The sequence below is a fragment of the Chiloscyllium punctatum genome, chromosome 1, assembly GCF_047496795.1.
Source record: "Chiloscyllium punctatum isolate Juve2018m chromosome 1, sChiPun1.3, whole genome shotgun sequence".
In the NCBI taxonomy this organism is placed as follows: Eukaryota; Metazoa; Chordata; class Chondrichthyes; order Orectolobiformes; family Hemiscylliidae; genus Chiloscyllium; species Chiloscyllium punctatum.
In genome coordinates this window covers 126,224,169-126,249,169 of record NC_092739.1, presented here as the reverse complement: position 1 = coordinate 126,249,169, position 25,001 = coordinate 126,224,169, and the positions used below count along the sequence as shown (strand labels likewise).

Below are 25,001 nucleotides of genomic sequence, written 5' to 3'. Positions count from 1 at the left end.
TTTTGAAATGAGTGAATTGGGGAATAGTAAGATATTCAGTGATGGTCAATTCTGATCACATTGGTACAAATGAGCAACAGAGTTTGGGTTATACTTCATTGTAGTGGTCAGTGGATTAAAATGTGCTGTAATTGATATTTTCTTCCCCATGGTCTTTAATGTCCAGGGTCCCTGAGATGATGATGATTTTCTCTTCATTCCTACATATTGGCATAGCTATGCTAATCTTAAATGTAGTTATAAAAGAATGGATTGAATTGGGAAAGGAATTTGGCAGGAAAGACAGTTGAGCAACAATGGTAGACCTTTGAGAAAATAGTTCATGGCTGATAGCAAAGAGCTATCCTTGAGGAAGAAGGGTTCCAGAAAGTGAAGAAGCTAACCATGGTTAACCAAGGAAGTTAATTGAAGCATTGAATTGAAATAAACACATATAATTTGGCAGAGGACTGGAGACATTTAAAAACCAACAAAATAGGATACCAACAAAAAAATGCAGAAAATAAAATTTAAGAGTAAACCTGCAAATAATATCAAGATGGATGGCAAGAACTTCTTTACATTTAAAGGAAGAGAGAGGCCAAAGGTAGCATAGCCCCACAGTGAACAGAGCTGGGGAAGTAATGTAGAAAAATGAAATAGCAGAGGAGTTGAAGAAGTGCTTTTCATCAATTTCCATGATGGAAGACATTAATGACATCCCAGAAATACAACATAATCAAGGGACAAAAAGGAGAGAGGAAATAAATAGAATAGCCATCTCTAGAGAAAATGTACCAGGGAGGAGACCCATAAGTTCCCTGGACCAGATAGGTGAAGAATAAAGCCTCAGAAATAGTGGATGCACTGATGGTAATACTACAAGGGCCTTTGATTCTGGAAAAATAGTGGAAAATTGGAAAAGTGCCAGTGTTCCAAGAAGGGAAGGTGACAAAAAAAAGGCAAATTAATTTAACATTGGTTATTGGGAAAATGTTAAGAGTCTATTGTAAATTTATTACAGTAGAGCAAAGAGAAATGCTTAATAAAGCAGAGTTAGCACAGTTCATGAAGAGAATATCATACTTGACAAATTTATTGGAATTGTTTTAGAAGGTAGCAAGCAAGATAAATAAAGAGAAAGCTGTGAATGTAATTGATTTGAATTTCTGGAAGACCTATGATAAAGTACCACATGTTAAGCTTCTTAATAAGTAAGAGCCCATGGTGTTGAAGGTAGTATATTAATGTGGTTAGAAACTTGGCCAACTAATAGAAGACTGAGAGTTGGGGAAGGGGGATATTTTCAATATGGCAACTTTGTAACTAGTGGAAAACCACTGGGATCAGTGCTGAGACTATAATTATTAGCAATATGTATTCATGACTTGGATGAGGAAAGTGAATATACCATAACAAAATTTGCAAATAATACAATAGGTGGGAAGGCAAGTAGTGAGGTTGATGCAAAACAGATAGAGGAATTACAGACCGGTTAAGTGAGTGTGCCCAAAACTTGGCACAATGGAATATTGTCTGCGAAAATGTGAGATTACGCACTTAGGCAGGAAAAATAGAGCAGCTGAATCTTATTTAAGTAAGAAAACACTGCAGAATGCTCAGTATAGAGGGATTTAAAAATTTTCATTCATATATCACGAAAAGCTACCATACAAGTTCAGGTAACAGGAAGGCAATAGGAATGTTAGACTTTATTTAATAGGGAATGGAGTATAAAAATGGGAAGTCTTATGACATTATACAAGGCACGAGTTAGATCACACCTGGATACCAAACCCACCCCTCTCAGGAAAGATATACTGGCATTAGTAGCAATGCAGAGAAGATTCACCAGGCTGACCTCATTAATAGAGGTATTGGGAGAGAGGCTGAGTAGGTTAAGCTGATATTCATTGGAGTTTAAAAGAATGAGCGGCAACTGCATTGAAATATACAAGACGAGGGGACCCAAATGGTTTGATGCAGAGGTTATTTTCACCTTATAGGAGCATCTATGATCATAGAGAGCATATCTCAGAATAATGGGTCATCCGTAAAACTGAGATGAGGAGGAATTTCATGAATCCATGGAATTCTTGACCAAGAGGCACTTGTAGGCTGAGCCATTAAGTATATTCAAGCTTGAGATAGACACGTTTTAAAACAGGAAGGGAATGGAGTGTTATAGACTAAAGATAGGAAATTGGGTTTTCGGATGATCAGGTTATCCATGGTCTCATCGAACAGAGAAAAGTACAACTCAGAACAGGCTCTTCAGCCCACAATGTTGTGCCAAGGATCAATCCTAATTTAAAATATAGTAACCTAACCTATGCACCCCTCAATTCACTGCTGTCCATGTGCAAGTCCAGCAGTTGCTTAAATGTCCCTAATGACTCTGCTTCCACCACCACCTCTGACAACGCATTCCATGCATTCACAACTCTGTGTAAAGAACCTACCTCTGATGTCCCCTATTCCCCTTTCTCCTAAAATCTTTTAAAACTATGACCCCTTGTGCCAGTCAATCCTGCCCTGGGCAAAGGTCTCTGGCTATTGACTCTCTCCATGCCTCTTATTACCTGATATACCTCGATCAGGTCACCTCTCCTTCCTTCTCTCCAGAGAGAAAAGTCTGAGCCTAGCCAACCCAGTAAGGCAATCCCTCCAGTCCAGGCAGCATCCTGGTAAACCTTCTTTGCACTCTCTCCAAAGCCTCTGTATCTTTCCTATAATAGGGTGACCAGAACTGGACACAATATTTCAAGTATGATCTCACCAGGGGACTTGTAGAGCTGTAGCAAAACCTCGCAGCTCTTAAACTCGATCCCCCTGTTAATAAAAGCCAAAACACCATATGCTTTCTTAACAACCCTATCCACTTGGGTGAAAACTTTGAGGGATCTATGTACTTACACACCAAGATCCCTCTGTTCCTCCACACTGCCAAGAATCCTGTCTTTGATCCAATATTCAGCATTCAAGTTCAACCTTCCAAAATGCATCACTTTGCATTTATCCAGGTTGAACTCCATCTGTCATTTCTCAGCCCAGCTCTGCATCCTGTCTATGTCACACTGCAGCCTACAATAGCCCTCGATACTATCAACGACACCTCCAATCTTTGTGTCATCAGCAAATTTACTAAACCACCCCTCAACCTCCTCATCCAAGTCATTTATAAAAACTACAAAGGGCAGAGGCTCAAGAACAGAGCCCTGCGGGACCCCACTCAACACTGACCTCCAGGCAGAATATTTTCCATCTACAGCCACTCTCTGCCTTCTGTCAGCCAACCAATTCTGAATCCAGATAGCTGAATCTTCCTGTATCCCCTACCTCCAGACTTTCTGAATGAGCCTAACATGGGGAGCCTTGCTGAAGTCCATATACACCACATCCACTGCTCAACTTTCATCGACCTGTCTTGTCACCTCCTCAAATAATATAATAAGATTAGTTAGGCATAACCTGCCCCTCCCAAAGCCATGCTGACTGCCTTTAATCATGCTGTGCTTTTCCAAATAGTCATAAATCCTATCCCTCAGAATTCTTTCCAAAACCTTGCTGACCACAGATGAAAGACTGACTGACTGACTGGTCTGTAATTGCCAGAGATTTCCCTATTACCTTCTTGAAAAGAGGAACAACATTCGCCTCCTTCCAATCCTCTGGTAAGGCTCCCGTGGAGAGTGAGGAGGCAAATATCCTCGCCAGCAGCTGAGCAACTTCCTTTCTTGCTTCCTGGAGCAGCCTGGGATAAATTGGGTCTGGCCCTGGGGACCTGTCAATCTTAATGTTTTCCCAAATTTCCAGTACATCAGCTTCATCAATCTTGATCTGGTCAAGCCTGCATCACAGCTCCTCAAAGTTTTCATTCACAACGACGTCCTTTTCCTTTCTGAAAACCAAAGCAAAAAATTTATTTAGGGCTTCCCTTATCTGCTCAGACTACACGCACAAGTTCCCTATGCTATCCCTGATCGGCCCTACCTACACCCTGACCACGCTCATATTCCTCATGAATGAGTAAAAAGCCTTTGGGTTCTCCCTATTCCTTCCTTCCAAGCCTTTCTCGAGCCCCCCTCCCACCACCACCCTTGGCTCTCCTCAGTCCATTTCTGTTCTCCTTTCTAGCAAGCCTGCAATCATCTGAAGATGTGCTAAATCCTTGCTTCCTCCACCTTACTTAAGCTGCCTTCTTTCTTTTGATGAGAAACTCCTCTGTTCTTGTCATCCAAGACTCCTTAATCTTACCCCTTCTTACCTGTCTCAGAGGGACAAATTTGTGCATCACTTGCAACAAATGCTCCTTAAACAGTCTCCACATGTCTGCTGTGCCCTTCCTGTGGAACAATTGCTTCCAGTCTGTATTTCCCAACTCCTGTCTGATAGCATCATAGCTTCCTTTTCCTCAATTAAATATCTTCCCTTGGTAACTGTTTCTTTCCCTCTCCGTGGCTATGGTAAATGTGAGGCAGTTGTGGCCACTGTCACCAAAGCATTCTCCCACCGTGAGATCTGACACCTGTCCTGGCTCATGGCTGAGCACCAAATCCAAGATGACCTCTCCCCTCGTTGGCCTGAGTAAGGAAACCCTCCTGAACACACCTAACATAGAACATAGAACAATACAGCACAGAACAGGCCCTTTGGCCTCGATGTTGCTTTGACCCGTAAACTATTCTCAGGTCGGTCCCCTCCACGATCCCATCATAGAGTATTCATGTGCTCATCCAAGGATTGTTTAAATCTCCCTAATGTGGCTGAGTTAACTACATTGGCAGGGAGGACATTCCACACCCTTACCACTCTCTGAGTAAAGAACCTGCCTCTGACATTTGTCTTAAATCTATCACCCCTCAATTTGTTGATATGCCCTCTCGTACAAGCTGACGTCATCATCCTAGGAAAAAGACTTTCACTGCCTACCCTATCATGTATGTCTCTATCAAATCCCCTTTTAGCATTCTTCTTTGCAATGAGAACATACCCACGTCTCTCACCCTTTCATCATAAGACTTTCCCTCCAAGCCAGGCAACATCCTTGTAAATCTCCTCTGCACCTTTTCCAATGCTTCCATATCCTTCCCGAAGTATGGTGACCAGAACTGTACACAATATTCCAAATGTGGCCGCACTAATGTTTTGTATACTTGCAGTATAATACTGCGGCTCCGGAACTCAATTCCTCTACAAATGAAACCTACCACACTTTATGCCTTCTGAACAGCACTATCAACCTGGGTGGCAACTTTCAGGGATCTATGGACATGGATTCCAAGATCCCTTTGGATATACACACTATCAAGAATCTTTCTATTGACCCAGTACTCTGCCTTCCTGTTATTCTTCCCAAAGTGAATCACCTCACATTTATCTGCATTGAACTCTATTTGCCACCTCTCAGCCCAATTCTGCAGTTTATCCAAGTCCCCCTGCAGTCTGCAACATTCTTCTACACTGTCCACTACTCCACCGACTTTAGTGTCATCTGCAAATTTACTAATCCATCCACATATGCCTGCATCTAAGTCATTTATAAAAAAGCCAAACAGCAGTGGTCCCAAAACAGATCCTTGTGCCACACCACTAGTAACCAGACTCCAGGCTGAATATTTTCCATCAACCACCACTCGCTGCTTTCTTTCAGAAAGCCAGTTTCTAATCCAAACTGCTAAGTTACCCTCAATCCCATCCCTCTGCATTTTCTCCAATAGCCTACCATGTTGAACCTTATCAAAGGCTTTACTGAATTCCATGTATACAATGTCAACTGCCCTACCCTAATCTACATGCTTGGTCACCTCCTCAAAATACTCAGATTTGTGAGACATGACCTGCCCTTGACGAAACCATGTTGCCTCTCTGAAATCAAATTGTTGCTTACTAGATGATTATAAACCTCATCTCTTATAATCCCTTCCCAAACCATTCCTACAACAGAAGTAAGGCTCACTGGTCTATAATTACCTGGGTCATCTCTATTACCCTTCTTGAACAAGGGCACAACATTTGCAATCCTCCAGTCCTCAGATGCTAAACTTGTAGACAATGATGACTCGAATATCAAAGTCAAAGGCTCTGTTATCTCCTCCCTAGCTTCCCAAAGAATCCTCGGATACTTCCCATCTGGCCCAGGGGACTTGTCTACTTTCACTCCTTCATAACTAGCCTCAATCCTTACTAGTCTAATATCTCGTACCTCATTTTTCTCTTCTACAATATTCTCCTGACATCTGACAAAAATGGCTCCATCCAAACCTCCATCTAAGGAGGTTCCAGTTGATATTGGGAAAGTTGAAGTCCCTTAACAACAACCCTGCTACATCTACATTTTTCCAAAATCTGCGAGCCTATCAGTTCTTCAATTTCTCCACTGCTATTAGGGGGTCTGTAGAAAACCTGAATGAGGTACCTGCTCCCTTGCTGTTCCTAACTTCCACCCATACTTACTCAGTAGACAAACCTTCCTCAACAACTTCAGTTTCTGTAGCTGTGATGCACTCTCTGATTAGCAATGCTACACCACCTCTTCTTTTTCCACCCTCCCTGTTCTTTTTGAACATTCTAAACCCTGGAACATGGAGCAACCATTCCTGCCCCTGTGAAACCCACGTCTCAGTTATGGCCACAACATCATAGTCCCACATACTGATCCATGCTGTAAGTTCATCACTCTTATTTCTGACATTCCTTGTGTTAAAGCAGACAAACTTTAACTGATCCCTTTGTTTCACCACGTGATAAACCTTCCTGATAGATTCACTACATCCTGCCACTACCCCATCTACAACTACCCCCTTCTCAGATATGTAGGTCTCATTGAATGGGGGTAGCATGCATGACGTGCTGAATGTTCTACTCTTACTGTTTTGTCTGAGGCTGTTATGGCCTAGATTAATTTAAATTGGACGAAGAATTTAAGATATCACCTGCTTTCCTGGTTCTGGGCAGCTTATTTGCCTGATTGCAGGATAGAATGTGCATCATGTCTAATTTGTACGGTTCCCTATGGGATTGTTTTATTCACTAATTAATCATGAATGAATCTAAACTGCATAGAGGTGGTGACGTGCCTAATTAGTAGCACATTTTGGGTGTATTTATATGAATGTTTAATATTCATTGGAAACTGAAGTACATTGCAACCATACATTAATTTATTCCAACATAACTTTCACTTTGTACTTTTTATTTTTCCCTGTTGTAATACATGCAAGAAGCAAATTTGATGATATGTTTTAAATTAGCGGAACTCATTTTGTTTCAGACAGAATACTTATTATCTTTCTAGTGAACCGCCATTATTTTCTGTCTTTCAGCGTTATGTCTGTTGTGTTCAGATATGGGGTGGATATGAGGTTTCCCAAATTTGGCCATACTATTGAATGTAGAGCAGGGAAAACTGAACCAGTACACTTCTGCTTTTAGAATAGATTTCACTGAAGAGCCAGTAAGCAGATAACCTGGTTTCTCTACTAGTCAGGTAGTGCTTATATCAAGGAGTAACTGAAAATAAAGGCATACAAAGAGAAGTGAAGCTAATACATTACAGTTAATGTGATATTTTTCTCTTTTTCAGTGACCCTTACGTGAAATTGTCCTTGTATGTAGCTGATGAGAACCGAGAACTTGCTTTGATTCAGACTAAAACTATCAAAAAGGTAAGCTTCTGTTTTGTTTTAACTTGTGCTCTGAGTGCTAAGACTTGTTCCTGCAGACTCTCTGTGCACTCTCTGCAGAGATCGATAAAAGTAGAAAATTTGGAAAATAAAGTTACCAGCATCTGATAGAATGGGCCATGTGGCAAGATTTCAAGTTGTAAGATGTTTACAGTAACCAACAAATTAATTTTGAAAGAATAGACAAAACTTTACTCCAATTAACTTATCACGTGTCCAAAATTCTAACATTATGGCTGTAATCTTCACTGGGCACTTTGTTATCAAGGAATCAATCTAAAGTAATTCTTAGCTCCCAAGGCTTGCTTTTTGCCTTCACCTTTCCCACCAGGAAACTCCTGACTCGAAAACTAACTTGATCGGTGGAGAATGAACTGGAGATTCTTCCCTCTAATCGAGCTGGCAAAACTTCCAGTACAAATGCTCACAAATATAGCCTCTTCAGTCTGAGGGACAGCTTGCCATGTGCGTTTCATGCTGTTACCAACAGACCTAAATTTTTCTCTGCTTAAGGTAGATTGTTTTAAGGAAATCTGCAACCTAATAGTTGTTGACAGTGGCCTCATATAGATCCTAATGCTGTGAAAATTAGCAGAATCCAAAGATGGAAGGCAATTTTGACATTCATTTAAATCTGTCAAAAATAGGCAGGAGTTTTTTTCCTATCATCTCTAGTTGTGTTCGAACATTCTCACAATCAAAATGTGCATATGCATGACTATTCGAGGCTTTGTTTGCATGCACATAATGTTTTGGAAAATTTCCATCGAAGATGTCTTCTTCCTAAATCTAATCATGTGTAGTGAGACACTTGCTCTCATTTTTGTCCTTTTTAAAATGTATGCTGTTTGATTTCAGCTTTACACAATTTACATATTAGGTTTCTCAAACTGAAACCCACACATTATTTTTGAAATTCCACAGCATTTAATTGCCTTGCTAACCCTTCTTGAGCCCTTGTTTTCTTCTTCTATCCCATCTCATTTCAATCAGTCACCTCATGACTTAACTATCCTCTTAATGGAGCAGATTACCACCTCATTTCACTCTCTTGGCTACATTGGTTGATATATCCTCTGTGACAGTACTATGGTTTTAAGAGGTGTATTTTGTCCTTTATTTATGAACAAAGGTTGAGCAGAAGTGTTGAGCGGACTGTTCCAATCCAATAAAGTAAACGGCTTGTGAGGTCTTGGGTTTTTAAAAAAAAAGTTGGAACTTAATAGAAGCAGCCTGTACAGGTGGGGTCAAGCTGCCATAGAACCAGGATTTCTAGTTTTGGCTTTCTGCAGTTGCTGGGGTCCTGAAGCTGGGTGTGGAAGCTTTTAATTCTCCTACTATTTACTGAATTTTCCTTTGTCAAGTATACGTTTATGGGATGTTACTCTATTGGAACAGTTGATTAATAGTAGATAACATGTATATTATTTTGTTAAGCATTTTGGTAGAGGTACAGTTAAGCCAATTCTCATGTTTTGCCTGTTGTTTATTGTCATGTAAAAATGAAGTGTGTTTTGCTAAAAGTCGAGTAGTTTGACCAATCAAATTGTATCTGGACTGCAACGCCTTACACTGACCTTAAAAATAAGAAAAAGTTAGGGTCTAGACTATCTTGTTAATACATTTTGAGGGGTTTAGTCTGGTCCAGAATATCCACAAACATCTCAGCCTCAAATTTACTCCTGATTTGACGTATACTTGTTACTTTCACAGTGATCTCCGCAACTTTGTCTCATTAGAATCAAGTCATTGTTCCTGTCTTCCGAATTTTGTTCAGGTTTCTACACCATATTACAAAGCTGAAATCATGATTATGTTATGGATTCTCCTTTCAGCTTTGGTATTCACCACACAGCATCCACTGCACTTATTCCAGTTATTCCAACCAGATCAAATTTGCATTCCCATGTTTGTATCTTCTACATTCTCGGAGATGTGAATCTATATTAAAACTACAAATCAAGCTAGGAAGGGCATATGAATTGGTTATTGCAATGAGATGATAGGTAATAATTTGGAACCTATAACTCGATCAGTTGTGGTGAGGCACTGGTGTAGTGGTAACATTACTGATTGGGTAATCCAGAGGGCAAGGCTGATAGAAACAGAATATCAGAGCAGGAGTAGGACATTTGGCCCAACAAGCGTGCTCCATCATTAAATATAATCATGGCTGATCATCCAACTCAGTGCCGTGTTCTCACATTTTCCTCATATCTTTTGATCTCTTTAGTCCCAAGAATCATATTTCCACCTTTCTTGAAAGTCAGAGGCATAGAGTCCTACAGCACAGAGACAGGCTTTTTGGCCCAGACTGGTCCATGCCAACCAAAATGTCCATTCACGTTAACCCCATTTCTGTGCACTTGGCCCATATCCTTCTAAACCTTTCCTATCCATGTATTTGTCCAAATGCCTTTTAAATGTTGTTAACCTACCCACCTCAACCACTTCCACTGGCAGCTCATTTCATATGCATATCACCCTCTGTGTAAAGAGGTTGCCCGTCAGGTTCCCTTTTATTCTTTCCCCTCTAGTCCTCAGTTCCTCAAACCTGGAAAAAAGACTGAGTGCATCTACTCTATCCATGCCTTTCATGATCTTACTCACCTCTATAAGTTGCTCCCTCAGAAAAAAAGTCCTAGCTTGTCCAAAGTCTCCCTGTAACTCAGACCACCAAGTCTTTCATGTTTTGGTCTCCATACCTTCCTGTGGCGGAGAATTCCACAGGCCCACCATCTCTGGATGAGTAAATTCCTCATCATCTCTGACCTAAAAGGCCTGCCCCTTACTTTGAGACTGTGATCACTGGTTCTGGACTCCTCAATCATTGAGAATGAACTTCCTGCATGTAACTGTCTAATGCTGTTAGAATTTCGCAGATTTGAGATTCCATGACCACTACCTTTCCACCCCCACATAATTTTCAATACTAGTGAGCTTAGTCCTAATAGATCCGATCACTCCCACCGTCCCACAAATCCATCTGGTAAAATACCTTTGTATTCCCTCAATCGTTTGACCATTCTTCCGAAGATAAGGAGATCAAAAATGCACACAATATTCCAGTTGTGGTCTTACGAATGCCCTGTACAGTTGAAGCAAGAGAACAATTCCTGTACTTGAATTCTTTCATAATGAAGGCCAATGTACCATTTGCTGCCTTCACTGCCTGCTGCACTGACATCCTTGCTTTCAGTGATTGGCGGATGAGGACATTGTTGTCCCCATGTGTCAATAATAAGCTGCCTGCCTGTTTGTTGCTAACATAATGGATAAACTTGCATTTATCCATTTTGTACTGCATCTGCTATGTGTTTGCTCACTTACCTAATTTGTACAAATTGCACTGCAGCTTCTCTGCATCCTCACAGTGAATGCTTCTATCCAGCTCTTTGTCATCTGCAAACTTGGAGATATGATCTGTACTTTGCTAATCTAAACCATCTATCTTGTGACTAGCTGGGGTCCACTCGCTGATCCCTGAAGTTCTCCACTAGTCACTGCCTGCCACTCAGAAAAACACCTGTCTCTTCCTGCATTTTGTTTGCTATCTGCAGATCAGTTCTCTCTGCATTTCAGTACGTGACCTTCAATCCTATGTGTTTTAATTTTGCATTGAAAGCCCTCTGAAAATCCAGTAAACCACATGTCTTTTCCTTTCAACTCTAATAGTTCCATCCTCAAAACATGCCAGCATTTTTTCCACTACTCATGTCAAGCCAAGCAGTCTCTGATTTGGTGTTTACTCTCTGCTTCCCTTCTTAAATAGTGGGGTTAGGTTAACTACTTTACAATTCATAGGAACTGTTCTAGAGCCAATAGGATTTTGGAAGATGACTCCTAGTATATCTACTATTTCTGGGGCCATTTTCTGAAGAATTAGATTAAGTTTATCAAGCTGTGGGGATTTACCTGCCTTTAATCCTATTAGTTTCCCCAAACAGCATTTTCCTTCTGATATTAATTTCTTTCTGCTTCTTCATCTAATTGTGCCATGTGTTCTCCCATTAATTTTGATGTTATTTGTATCTTCCTTTGTGAAGATGGAACTGAGGCATGTATTTAATTGTTTGCCATCTTTTTAGTCACGACTATACATTCCCCTATTTCTGCCTGAGGATCTCTACTTGTTTTCACTAATCATTTTTCTTTTTGCAAAAGAAATAATTAAAGCTTATAAGAGATGTTACCTGCAAGCTTGCTCTAATATTCCAATTTTTCCCTCTTAATTAGTCTCCTTGTCTCTCTTTGCTGGAATCTAACTTTTCCAATGATTAGGTCTGTTGTTTTAATGGCCATTTGTTTTCTGTCATTCTTGGATTTAATACCATCCTTAATTTCCCTTGTTAGCCATGGTCTGACCATCTTTCCCATGAACTTTTTATCAAAACTGGGATGATTAACTTCTATGTATTCTTTAAATGTTTGACATTACCTGTCTGCTATCATCCCTTTAATAATGATCCCTAGTTTATTGTAACTAGTCATGCCTCATACCATCGTAATTTCCTTTATTTAAATTCAGGACCCTAATCTCAGAAAAAAAACTGTCACTCTACACCTTAATGAAAAATTCTATCCTACTATAGTCACTCTTCCCTAGGGACCTACACACAACTCTATTAGTTATTCCCTCCTTGTTGCACAATACCCAGTCAAGGATGTCCTTTCTCTAATTGGTCCCTCAACATATTGATTCCTAAAACTATTATGTATACACTTCCAAGAATTTCTCCTCTAAGGTATTGCTACTGATTTGATTTGCCCTATCTACATGCAGATTAAAGGTTGCCCATAATTATTGCTGTACCTTTATTATATCACTTATTTCCATTTTAATGCCTTCCCCAATACAATTACTACAGTTTGTGGGCCCATTCCTGAAGAAGGGCTTATGCCCGAAACGTCGATTCTCCCGTTCCTTGGATGCTGCCTGACCTGCTGCGCTTTTCCAGCAACACATTTTCAGGTCCATATATAACCCCTACTATTGTCTACTGTCCCTTGGTGTTTCTAAGCCCAACCCATATAGATTCTACTTCACCAGAGGTAATATCCTTCCTTACAATCATGTCCATATCCTTTTTTCATCACAGTGCTACCCCACCACCTCTTTTTGTTTGTCTTTTTTGAAAACTGAAAGTCCTTGAATATTCAGTTTCCATTCCTGGTCACCTTGCAACCACATCTCTCTATTTCCACTATATCATTCTCATTTAGAAGTATTTGTGGAACTAATTTATCCATTTTATTGTGAATTCTCTGCACATGAAGTTAGAAGACCTTAAGGCTTGTATTTGTGGTGCTTTTAGTCTTGTTTACTGTGGCCCTGCTTGATTCTGGTCCTTGAATTCTCTGCCATCCTGTCTCTTGTTTTTGTCCTTATTTCTGTATTACCACTCTCCCTATACAGTTCACTTTCCCCTGTTATTATAGTTTAAACTTTCCCTGACTGCATTCTCAAACGTATCCCCTGGGATGTCGGTTCTGGTCTTAACCAGGTACAACTCATGCTGCTTGTACTGGTGGCATCTCTCTGAGCTGATTGCAATGCCTGAGGAGACTGAAAACCTCTCGTTTTAACACCATCTCTCTGTGCATTTATCTGATGTATCCTATTTCTACTGTGACCAGCATGTGGCACCAGAGATCACTGTTATTTGAGATCCCATTTTTAAAATTTGATTTCTAACTCCCAATATGCTTTGAGGATATCATCCTGTATCTTAGTTCATTACAACCACTGACTGTTCACCCTTCCACTTCAGAAGATTCTGTAGCTGCTCTGAGACAACATGAGCCCAATACTTGGGAGGTAACATACCATCCCAGAGTCTCATTTGCACCCACATAATCATCCACCTTTTCCTCTTAGTATTTGATCCCTTATTACTATAGCATTTCCACACCTCTTCGTCAACTCCCGTGCAGCAGAGCCAACTGTGGCGTTTGGCTGATGATACATTCCTCCGAGATACCATTCCCCAAACAGTATCCAAAGCAGTATATTTATTTTACAGAGGATTGGCAATAGAACATTCCTGCATGACCTCCCTCATCCTGTTTCTCTGGTGGTCACTTATTCATTTGTTGCCTGTGGAGGCCACCTCCCTGCACATGCTTTACGTGAAACTGCCAGTCTCACAGTCACAGATACACACTCCATGATAGCCATCAAGTTTGCATTCAGTTTACAAAATTAGAATTAAAATGCAGTTTAAAAACTCTGTAATGTCCCCTGTGAACAGGATTCTGTCATATTTATCTGATCTGGCTGATATGCGATTCCAGAAAATAGCAGTGTGATTGACTCTTCTAATAAAAGCAAAATACTGTGAATGCTGAAAAATCTGAAACATACACTGAGAATTCTGGGCTTTTTCCAGCTTTTTCAGTGGTTGATTCTTCATTGCCCTTTTGAAATGACTAAGTAAACCACTGCAACAAACAAAACTGGGTGAACCATCTAACATTAACCTCAAAACTGGAAACAACAACAGCATGCACTACCCTGTCATTGACTCTGTTGACCTCCAAATGTTTGCAGGCTTCGGCCAAAATTAAGGAGGTAGTTACGAAGGCTAGACCAGAAGCAAGCAGTATGACCTGTAAGATAGGATTTGGTTAATATGACCATCCCAGACACCACAATTACAGTTTCTCGGTATATCCTGTCTCACTAATAGAACAAATAAACTAGAGATCGTGGCATAGATGTCTATGGTTAAAAAAATCACCAAACACCAGGTTATAGTCCAACAGGTTTAATTGGACGCACACTGGCTTTCGGAGCGACGCTCCTTCATCAGGTACCACCTGATGAAGGAGCGTCGCTCCGAAAGCTAGTGTGCTTCCAATTAAACCTGTTGGACTATAACCTGGTGTTGTGTGATTTTTAATTTTGTACACCCCAGTCCAACACCGGCATCTCCAAATCATAGATGTCTTTGGTCAGCAAAGAGTTGTCCTTGGAATCCTCGACCTCAACTTCAGACCCCGTTAGGTCTCATTGCGTCAGATCAAACATTAGCAGGTTCAAATCCTTTCCCATTCCCTTAGCTTAAGAGTATTTTTTTTGTTGGACAATAATTGGATAATGCAGTGAAGGTATCAAGAGCATTGATTTCAGTGTTGAAGAATGGCTCAATAACGTCATAACTGACTGAGCTGGCTGAGTGCTAAAGGACAAAGCTGCTTGACAAGGTTTGAGGCAGGCGGCGAGAGAATCAACAAGTTGGAAAAATTCCTTAACCTATCCTGTTCAGTCGATCATATACAAATGCATCTGTGGCTGATAGTATTGATATTGTTATCAATCCTGCCTAGCCAATTAGTAGCCATAAGACATAGGAGCAAAAGTAGACTATTCAGTCTGTCAAGCCAGCGAAGAATGTTACCTCAAAGTACAAAGGGATCTTGATTAGATGAGTTAATGTGCCAAGAAGTGGCAGATTAAGTTTAATTTAGATAAATGTGAAGTGCTGCATTTTGGTTGGCAAATCAGGGCAGGACTTATACAGTTAATGTTAAGGTCCTAGGGAGTGTTGCTGAACAAAGAGACTTTGGAGTGCAAATTCACAGTTCCTTGAAAGTGGAGTCGCAGGTAGACAGGATAGTGAAGGAGGCAATCGGTACGCTGGCCTTTATTGGTCAGTGCATTAAATATGAATTGGGAGGTCATGCTGCAGCTGTACAGGACATAGATAAGGCCAGTTCTGAAATACTATGTTCAATTCTGGTCTCCCTACTATAGGAAAGATGACGTTAAACTTACATAAGAACACAAGAGCTAGGAGTAGGAGAAGGCCACCTGGCTCTTCGAGCCAGCTCTACCATTCAGGATGATCATGGCTGATCTTTTTATGGCCTCAGCTCCACTTACCCAGCCTCTCACCAGAACCCTTAATTCCTTACTATTCAAAGCGTATTTATCTTAGCTTTAAAAACAGTGTATGAGGAAGCCTCAATCCCTTCACAAGGGAGTGAATTCCAACCCTCTGGGTGAAGAAGTTCCTTCTCAATTCAGTCCTAAATCTGCTCCTCCTAATTTTGAAACTATGTCCCCTTTCCTAATTTTACCTGCCACTGGAAACATCCTCTCTATTTCTATCTTATCAATTTCCTTCATAATTTTATATGTTTCTACAGGATCCCCCCCCCCCCCCCCCCCCCATTTTTCTATATTCCAGTGAATATAATCCCAGTCTGCTCAGTCTGTCGTCATAAGTCAAACTTCTTAACTCAGGAATCAACCTAATAAACCGCCTTTGCACCATCTCTAGTGCCAGTATATCCTTTCTCAAGTAAGGAGGCCAAAATTGTACTCTGTACTCCAGGTGTGGCCTCACCAGCACCCTATACAGCTGCAATATAATCTCCCTGCTTTTAAACGCAATCCATTTAGCAGTGAAAGACAAAATTCCATTTGCCTTTTTAATTACATGTTGCACCTGCAGGCCAACCTTCTGTTATCAATGCACAAGGACACCCAGGTCCCTCTACACAGCAGCATGCTGCAATTTTTTCTATCATTCTAATAATAGTCCTTTTTACTGTTATTCCGACCAAAATAGATGACTTCACATTTACTAATATTGTGCTCCATCTACCAGACCTTTGCCCAGTCACTTAAACTATCTATGTCCCTCTGTATAGTTTCACAGTCCTCTGCACACTTTGTTGTGCCATTCATCTTAGTGTCATGCGCAAGCTTAGACACACCAAATGTCCCCAACTCCAAATCATCTATGTAAATTGTGAATAATTGCAGTCCCAACATTAATCCCTGAGGCATACCACTAGTCACCAATTGCCAATCAGAAAAGCACTCCTTTATTTTCACTCTTTGGTTCCTGTTAGTTAACTAATCCTGTTTCCAGAGTCAAAAAGTGTGGTGCTGGAAAAGCACAGCAGGTCAGGCAGCATCGAAGGTGCAGGAGAGTTGACGTTTCGGGCATAAGCCCTTCCTGATGAAGGGCTTATGCCCAAAACATGGACTGCCTGACCTGCTGAGGTTTTCCAGCGCCACACTTTTTGACTTTGATCTGCAGTCCTCACTTTCTCCCAATCCTCTATCCATGCTAATACATTACCTGTAATATCATTGCATCTTAATCTTACGCAACAGCTTTTTGTGCGTCAGTTTGTCGAATACCTTTTGGAAATATAGGTACACCACATCTGCTAGGTCCCCGTTGTCCACTGTGCCCTGCCATTCAGCCCATCAAGTCTGCTTTGCCAGTCAATGAGATTATGGTTTTCTGATAACCGTCAACTCCATTTTCCTGCCATTTTCCCATAACCCTTGAGTCCCTTACTGACTAAAACTCTGTCTATCCCACTCTTGAAAATACTTAAAAGGGTTCAGAAAAGATTTACAAAGATGATGCCAGGGTTGGAGGTTTGAGGAATAGGGAGAGGTGGAATAGCCTGGGGTCATAATAATTTAAGATCCAGTCTCATCAGCCCTTTGTAGTAAAGGATTCCACAGATTCATTACTCTGAGGGAAGAAATCCTTCATGTCTGTCATAAATATGTGATCCTTTAATGTGAGGTTGTGCTGTCAGATCCTAGACTCTCCCTCAAGGGGAGCAACCTTTTGACATCTACCCTGTCAAAGAATCTTATATGTTCCATTAAGGTTGATTCTCACTCCTTTCTATTCCAATGAGTATGGACCAAATCTACTCAACCTCTGTGCGTAAGATAGTTCTTCCATACCTGCTATCTGCTAAGTGAACCATTCTTGGGATGCCTTCAATGCCAGTATATTGTTCCTCTGAGAAGAAGCCCAAAACTTTTTACCTGTATTCCAACTGTTGTTTGACTAGTACCCTGTACAGTTTTGACAAAACCTCCCTACTTTTATGATACATTGTCTCTGAAATAAAGGTCAAAATTCCATTTGCTTTCCTGCTGAACTTAGATGCGAGCTTTTGGTGATTCATGGACAATACTCCTAAATCCCTCTGTTCTGTAGTCTTCTTCAGTCTATTCTCGATCATCAGCAAAGTGATGGAAAGTATCAATGTCAGTGCACTTGGGAAAGAATAAATACTCATCAGTGCTCAATTTTAGGTTACACCAAGGCTTGTTGGCTCATTATGTTGTTAATCCAAACATGCATGCTTGCCTTCATTGGTCAAAGCATTGAGTACAGGAGTTAAGACGTCATGTTATGACTGTACAAGATATTAGTGAGGCCACTTTTAGAGTAATGTGTGTAATTCTTATCACCCTGCTATAGGAAAGGGTGCAGAAAAGATTTTCAAGGATGTTACCAAGACTGGAGATGCTTAATAGACAGGCACTTCTTTCCCTGGAGTGTTGAAAGCTGAAGAGTGACCATTATAAAATTATGAGAGACAAATATAAGGTGAATAACTAAGTTCTTTTCCCAGGATAGGGGAGTCAAAAACTTGAGGGTATAAATCTAAGGGGAAAGATCTTAAAAGGGCCTGAGCGACAACTTTTCCACAAAGAGGGTAGTGCGTGGGACGAGCTGTGAGAGGAAATGGTGGAGACAAGTACAATTACAATATTTAAAAGACATTTGGATGGATACATGGATTGGAAAGGTTTAGAGAGACATGGACCAAATGCAGGCAAATGAGGCTGGCTCAGTTCAGGAAACCTGGTTGGACTGAAGGGTCTGTTTCTGTGTTGTATGACTCGATTCTAAGAGCTACACTTGAAGTGAAGTGAAGATGACTGCTCGAGACATCATGGCCCCATATGACCAAATGTGGCATCAAGGAACTAGAGCAAAGCTGAAGTGTGAATCAGAAACAGCTCACCACTTAGTTATTGTCATACCTAAAGTAAAGGAAGCTGGTGTGGTTGCAGGAAGTCAGTCAGATTATTTCCAGGACATTGCTGCAGGACTTCCTTGGCATTATAATCTCAGCCAACCCCTCTTCAGCTGCTTCATTATATCTTTTCTTCCATTCAGAAGCTGAAATACTTATTGATAATTGCTCAATGTTTAGTACTGTTTACAACTTCTCAGATACTGAAGCAGTCCATGTGCAATAAAATCTCAACAACATCCAGGATTGGGCAACACGTAACAAGTAGAACATGAGCCACAAAAATATTGATGACCATCTCCATCAAGACAGAATCTAGCCACTATGAGTTATTATTGGAATTGCTGCTCATAAAGTCCAGCACAAGTATCTTGACAGGCCTTTTGGAGACTGCCAATGGAGGGACGACTGCATTGATTCATGCCTTTCAGTGTATTCTTTGTCTAATTTTGTTACGCTGAAGACCATATTTTATCTGTGCAATTTTCAAACATTATAGTTTTTCAAATCAAGTGACTTCATTTTACAAACTTAAAAGCCAAGAAAATTACTGTCAAAACAGGTTTCTGTCTTATTGTAGTTATTCTAAAAAGAAGGCCCAATTGCCAAAGTTGGTACAGAATTGTCCAAAGTTTTGAGGTTTGTTATCTTTATACAAATCCAGAAATAAAACTGATGGGTTCAATTATCTTTTACAGACTTTAAATCCAAAATGGAATGAAGAATTCCTTTTTCGGGTAAGTACTATTTTAACCTCTCTCCACTCCCTTCCATTCTCCCCTTCAAGAGCAAATGTGATGAGCTCATGGACTTGTTTGCAATGACAATTCGAACTATCTGATCATCTACCTTTTTATCTTTATGTATTTCCTTTTCCATGTTTCCTTTTGCCAACTAGTTGCTCACCTCCATCTCCCTTGACCTGTTCCCCTCAAGATTGATGCCCATCCAACCTGAGTTTCTTTTTCCACGGTTAACCTATTTTGTTCATGGTTCTCTCATCATGGATATGGTGCCACTCTCCCCTCAATTTATTTTTGTTCTCCACTCTTCAAAACTTGCACTGTTCCATTCCTGTAAATTACCAGCAATTTACAAAAATTTACAAAATTAAATTACAACCTTTCCATTTCAGAATCCTTGCCCTTGCTTTCTGAATTGGAGTTCATCTTTCATGGAACTCTAGGTGAATCTCTCCAATCTGACCTCAGCCCTCGGCACCCTACTGAAATGCTTCTTTGTGTTCCTTTGTGATTTGGCAAAGGTAAACTACCATTCTGTGGTCTTTGTTCACACCATCCTCCTCCAGCACTTGATCTCGCCTGTTTGCTGACAAAAACAGCTCAAACTTGCCGCAGCCTCTTTTCCAATATTTTAAATACTGATGAAAAGTTTTTCCCATCCAAATGTTAGGAAGATGAAAGCTGTTTTCTTCAGTATAATCACATTGAATCTGTAGCCACCCATTGCATTAGTCTCTGATAACAGTATGAAGTTGAGTCAGACTGTTGGCCACCTTGGTGGCATAGTGAGGTACGGGAACAAATATATAATCATATACAAAATAAGGCAGTAATGGTAGGGGATTTTAATGACTCCAATATTAACTGAGATAGTGACCATCCAACTTGAGTTCCAGTTTCCATGATTAGTTTATATTGTTAATGGTTCTCTAATCTTGGGTACCACTCTTCAAAATAACAAACTTGTACTCTTCTATTCCTGTAAATTACCATCCAATCTCTGACCACCCTCCAGTCTTGAGAGGAACAGGTCAAAGGAGGTGGAGGTGGGTTTCTTTGTTAACTGAGCTCCTTGATGGCACAAGGAAGCATGGAAAAGAAAATTGAGAAAGATATAAGGCAGATGACCAGATAGTGTTGCAAACAAGTCCATGACAAGTCCACTTTAATGTGCAAGAAGAAAGGGAGCAAAATTCTAAAATTGCACTGAGGAAACCTTTTTCAGTCAGTACTTGGAAAGCCCAACAAGGCAGGAGTCAGTTTCAGAACTAATAATGACCATAATGGTCAGATTTAAGGTGTGTCAGAAGTTTGGGAAACATTTTGGAGATAGTAACCAGAGCTCAGTTGGATTTAAGGTAGTTATGGAAAAGAACATGGATCGGTCAGGCATAAAAGTTCTAAATTTTATTGAGGGAAGACACAATTTGGCCCAAGTAGACTAAGAACAGCTACTGGCAGATAAAACTTTATCAGTGAACTGGGAGGTATTCAAGGAGGAAACAGCATAAATAGGACAAATATGTTCATGTAAAGACAAATATGTTCATGTAAAGTCCAGTAGAAAACATTGCATATCAAGGGACATAATGGTCAGATTTAAGGCAAAAAAGAGAATCTTATGGCAGATTTGAGGGCTCAATGTAGCCAAGACCCAAGAAAAATATAAAATGTGCATGGAATCTTTTAAAAAGGAAATTACAAATACAAAGACAGTGCATAAAAAAGAAGTCTTGACAGGCTTTTTAAATGTATAAAGAGCAGGGCAATAACTGGGGAAGACTGAGGCCCATTAGGGATCATAGAAGTAATCCATGTGCGGACCTCGGAAGATATGACGCAGCTCTCAATGAACATTTTCTGTCATTTTTCACACTGGACAAGTGTGACATAGGGAGGAGGATTGTAAAATATTCAAAGAGATGAACATAGATAGGAAGTACCAGCGGATTTCTTGTTCATCAAAGTGGACAAAATCTGAAGACCTGGATGAGATGTATTTCAGGCTGTTGAGGGAGGCAAGTGAGGCTGTAATTTTCAAGCTCTGTCTGGCCACGGGTGAGAGTCCAGACATCTGCTACTGCTGTCCCATTACTAAAAGGGGGAGGACACAAATTGACTAGGAAATTACAGGTCAGTCAGTTTAACCTTGGTGATGGAGATGTTTATGAGAAAAATTTCCAGGGGACAAAACAAATCTGCACTTGGAAGGACATGTATAATAGTAATTTGGATTTGGTAAAGGATAGTTATGTTTGACAGATTTGATGAAATGTTTTGTGAGGTGACCAGGAGTGTTGATGAGGTTCCAAAATTGGCAATGAGGCAGGAAGCAGAAGGTAATGCTCGATGGCCTCTGTGATTAATGGTTTGTTTCCATACAGCTAGGTTCTGGGGCCCTCACTGTGTGTGGTATAAGTGAATGAATTGTATTTAAATATAGGAGGTATGATCAAGATGTTCACAGATGACACAGACTTGAATATTGCGATGCATTCCTGGCTGTTCTCTCATATTCTGCCTTCTGTCAACTTGAGATATCCAAAACGCTGCTGTTTGTGTACTAACTCTTGCCAAACACTCGAAAATCTGTCACGATTTGTCACAGCGTCTTACAGCATAGAAACAGACTCGTCAGACCATCTTGTCTATGCCAATCAACAAAGACCAGACTGCACTAATTCACTTTACCTGCATTTGATCCATAGCCCACTATGCCCTGACATTTAAAGTGCTTACACAAATCGTTCTCAATTGTTGTGAAAATACCTGCCTCTGTTATCATCTGAAGAAGTACTTTCCATATTTTTACCACCCTCTTTCTCCGATCTCCTGTAAACCATTCCCTCTTCACCCTTAAACTTGTGCCCTTTGGTCTTAGATACATCTGCCATTGGGAAAAGGTTCTCACATTCCACTTTGTGTATGCCTCTGATGATTTTGTATGTCTCAATCAGATTTCCTCCCAACCTTCTCTGTTCCAAGGAAAGAAAATCCAGTCTATCCAATCTCTTCTCAAAACTGAGCCATTCATCTCAGGCAGCATCCTGGTGAATCTGTTCTGTACCTTCACCAGTTCAAGCATGTCCTCCTTTTAGTGTGGAGACCAGAACTATACACAGTATTCCACCTGTGACTTAACCAAAGTTCTATTAAGTTGTAACAAGATTTTCTTTCTCCTACGTTCTATGCCCTAGCTAATGAAAGCAAGCATCTTGTATCCTTTCTTTACCACCCTGTCTACCTATGCTTCAACATTGATAGACTTTACAGTAAGGTTCCTTTTGTTCTTCAGTACTCATTAGAGAACTACTATTCATTGTGTATATCCTTCCTTATTTGACCTCCCAAAATGCATCACATCACATTTCTCAGGATTAAATTCCCAGCACCAATCCCTGACCAACACATCTGTTCACAGGCTTCCAATCACAGTAACATGTCTCGACCATCATCCTTTTCTTCCTGTGTGCAAGCCAAGTTTGGACCCAATGTGCTAACTTCCCTTGCATCCCATGGGCTGTTTAGTGTTTAGACCAGCCTTCCATGTGGGAGCTTGTCAAAGGTCTTACAGAAGTCCATGTAAACTATATTAAAATCATCAAAATATTTAGTCGCCTTTCAAACAAAAAAAATCAATGAAATTGGTCAGATAGGATCTCCCTTTAACAAATCCAAACTGACTACCTTTGATCAAATTCTGCCTTCCGAAGTGTCCTTCAGAATGCAAGGTTTGTAGCTCAGGTTGAGGTTTAGGGTGTAGGTTTGCTCGCTGAGCTGTAGGTTTGATATCCAGACGTTTCATTACCTGGTGAGGTAGCATCATCAGTGGCGACCTCCAAGTGAAGCGAAGCTGTTGCCTCCTGCTTTCTATTTATATCTTTCTCCTGGATGGGGTTCCTGGGTTTGTGGTGATGTCATTTCCTGTTCATTTTCTGAGGAGTTGATAGATGGCATCTCGACCTATGCGTTTGTTTATGGAGTTGTGGTTGGAGTGCCAGGCCTCTAGGAATTCTCTGGCATGTCTTTGCTTAGCCTGTCCCAGGATAGATGTGTTGTCCCAGTCGAAATGTTGTTTTTTTTCATCTGTGTGTAGGGCTACGAGGGAGAGAGGGTTGTGTCTTTTTGTGGCTAGCTGGTGTTCGTGTATCCTGGTGGCTAACTTTCTTCCTGTACGTCCTATGTAGTGTTTGTGGCAGTCCTTGCATGGAATTTTGTAGATGACGTTGGTTTTGTCCATGGGTTGTACTGGGTCTTTTAAGTTTGTTAGTTTTTGTTTGAGAGTGTTGGTGGGTTTGTGTGCTACGAGGATTCCGAGGGGTCTTAGTAATCTGGCTGTCATTTCTGAAACTTCTTTGATGTATGGTAAGGTGGTTAGGGTTTCTGGCTGTGTTTGGTCTACTTGTCGTGGTTTGTTCTTGAAGAATCTGCGCACTGTATTATTTGAGTATCTGTTTTTCTTGAATTCGTTGTATAGGTGGTTTTCCTCTGTTTTCCGAAATTTGTCTGTGCTGCAGTATTTGGTCAGTGTTTGTCGGTTTTCTGTATACGCAGGTTTGTAGTTCTCCGTTGTCCTTTCTTTTGACTGTGACGTCCAGGATTTTTGGTAGTACATATAAACGTGGGGTGTTGGTCCCGTCGGGTTTCATTTTCTGGAATTCCATCTTGTTTAATTGTCTGGAATTGTGTAATTAAACAAGACGGAATTCCAGAAAAGGAAACCCGACACGATTCTACGGACTACCAAAAATCCATAAACCAGGAGCCCCCCTCAGACCCATAGTCTCACTACCCGGAACACCAACTTACGAATTGGCCAAAGATCTACACGCAAAACTGAAGTACCTAGTTGAAGAGTCACAGCACTCCATCCACTCCACCCAGGAATTCCTAAAAATCATCAAAAACACCAAAATAGAGGAAGACGAAGCAATGATCTCATTCGACGTAACAGCACTATTCACCTCCATCAACATCGACCTGGCAAAGGAAACACTTACCACACTTTTAGAAGAGACCATCACGCATACCCCAACCACCATCAATCACATTACCAATGAAAACATCATGAAGCTAGTGGACCTGTGCCTCACCACCCACTTCACTTTCAACAAAATAGTCTACAAACAAACCAACGGCACACCCATGGGTTCTCTGCTATCAGGATTCATAGCAGTAGCGGTAATGCAAAGACTAGAACAAACAGCCCTACCAATCATCAGACCAAAAATCTGGGTCTGCTACATAGATGACACCTTTGTCATCACAAAACGAAACAAGATAGAAGAGACATTTAACATCATCAATAACACCCTCACAGGCATAAAGTTCACCAAGGAGGAGAAACCGACAACAAACTCTCATTCCTGGACGTCACAGTCGAAAGAAAGGACAATGGCAAAGTACAAACCTGCGTCTACAGAAAACCGACAAACACTGACCAAATACTTAACTACACCAGCAACCATCCCAACACACACAAACGAAGCTGTATCAGAACACTATTCCAACGAACCACCACACACTGCAGCACAGGAGAACGTTGGAAAACAGAGGAAAACCACCTATACAACGTATTCAAGAAAAACGGATACACAAATAATACAGTGCGCAGATTCTTCAAGAACAAACCACGACAAGTAGACCACACACAGCCAGAAACCCTAACCACCTTACCATACATCAAAGAAGTTTCAGAAATGACAGCCAGACGACAAAGACCCCTCGGAATCCTCGTAGCACACAAACCCACCAACACTCAAACAAAAACGAACAATCTTAA

General features: G+C 40.7%; 1 protein-coding gene across 3 annotated transcripts in view; it reads left to right on the top strand.

Annotated features, from left to right (window-relative positions):
* Positions 1-25,001, top strand: part of nedd4l (NEDD4 like E3 ubiquitin protein ligase) — a 497,532-nt gene that overhangs the window by 195,120 nt on the left and 277,411 nt on the right. For all 3 annotated transcript variants that reach the window (XM_072573778.1, XM_072573770.1, XM_072573760.1), the window contains 2 exons: positions 7,565-7,646; positions 19,175-19,213. In XM_072573778.1, coding sequence (XP_072429879.1) covers positions 7,565-7,646; positions 19,175-19,213 — 121 coding nt within the window. The remainder of the gene's footprint in view (positions 1-7,564; positions 7,647-19,174; positions 19,214-25,001) is intronic.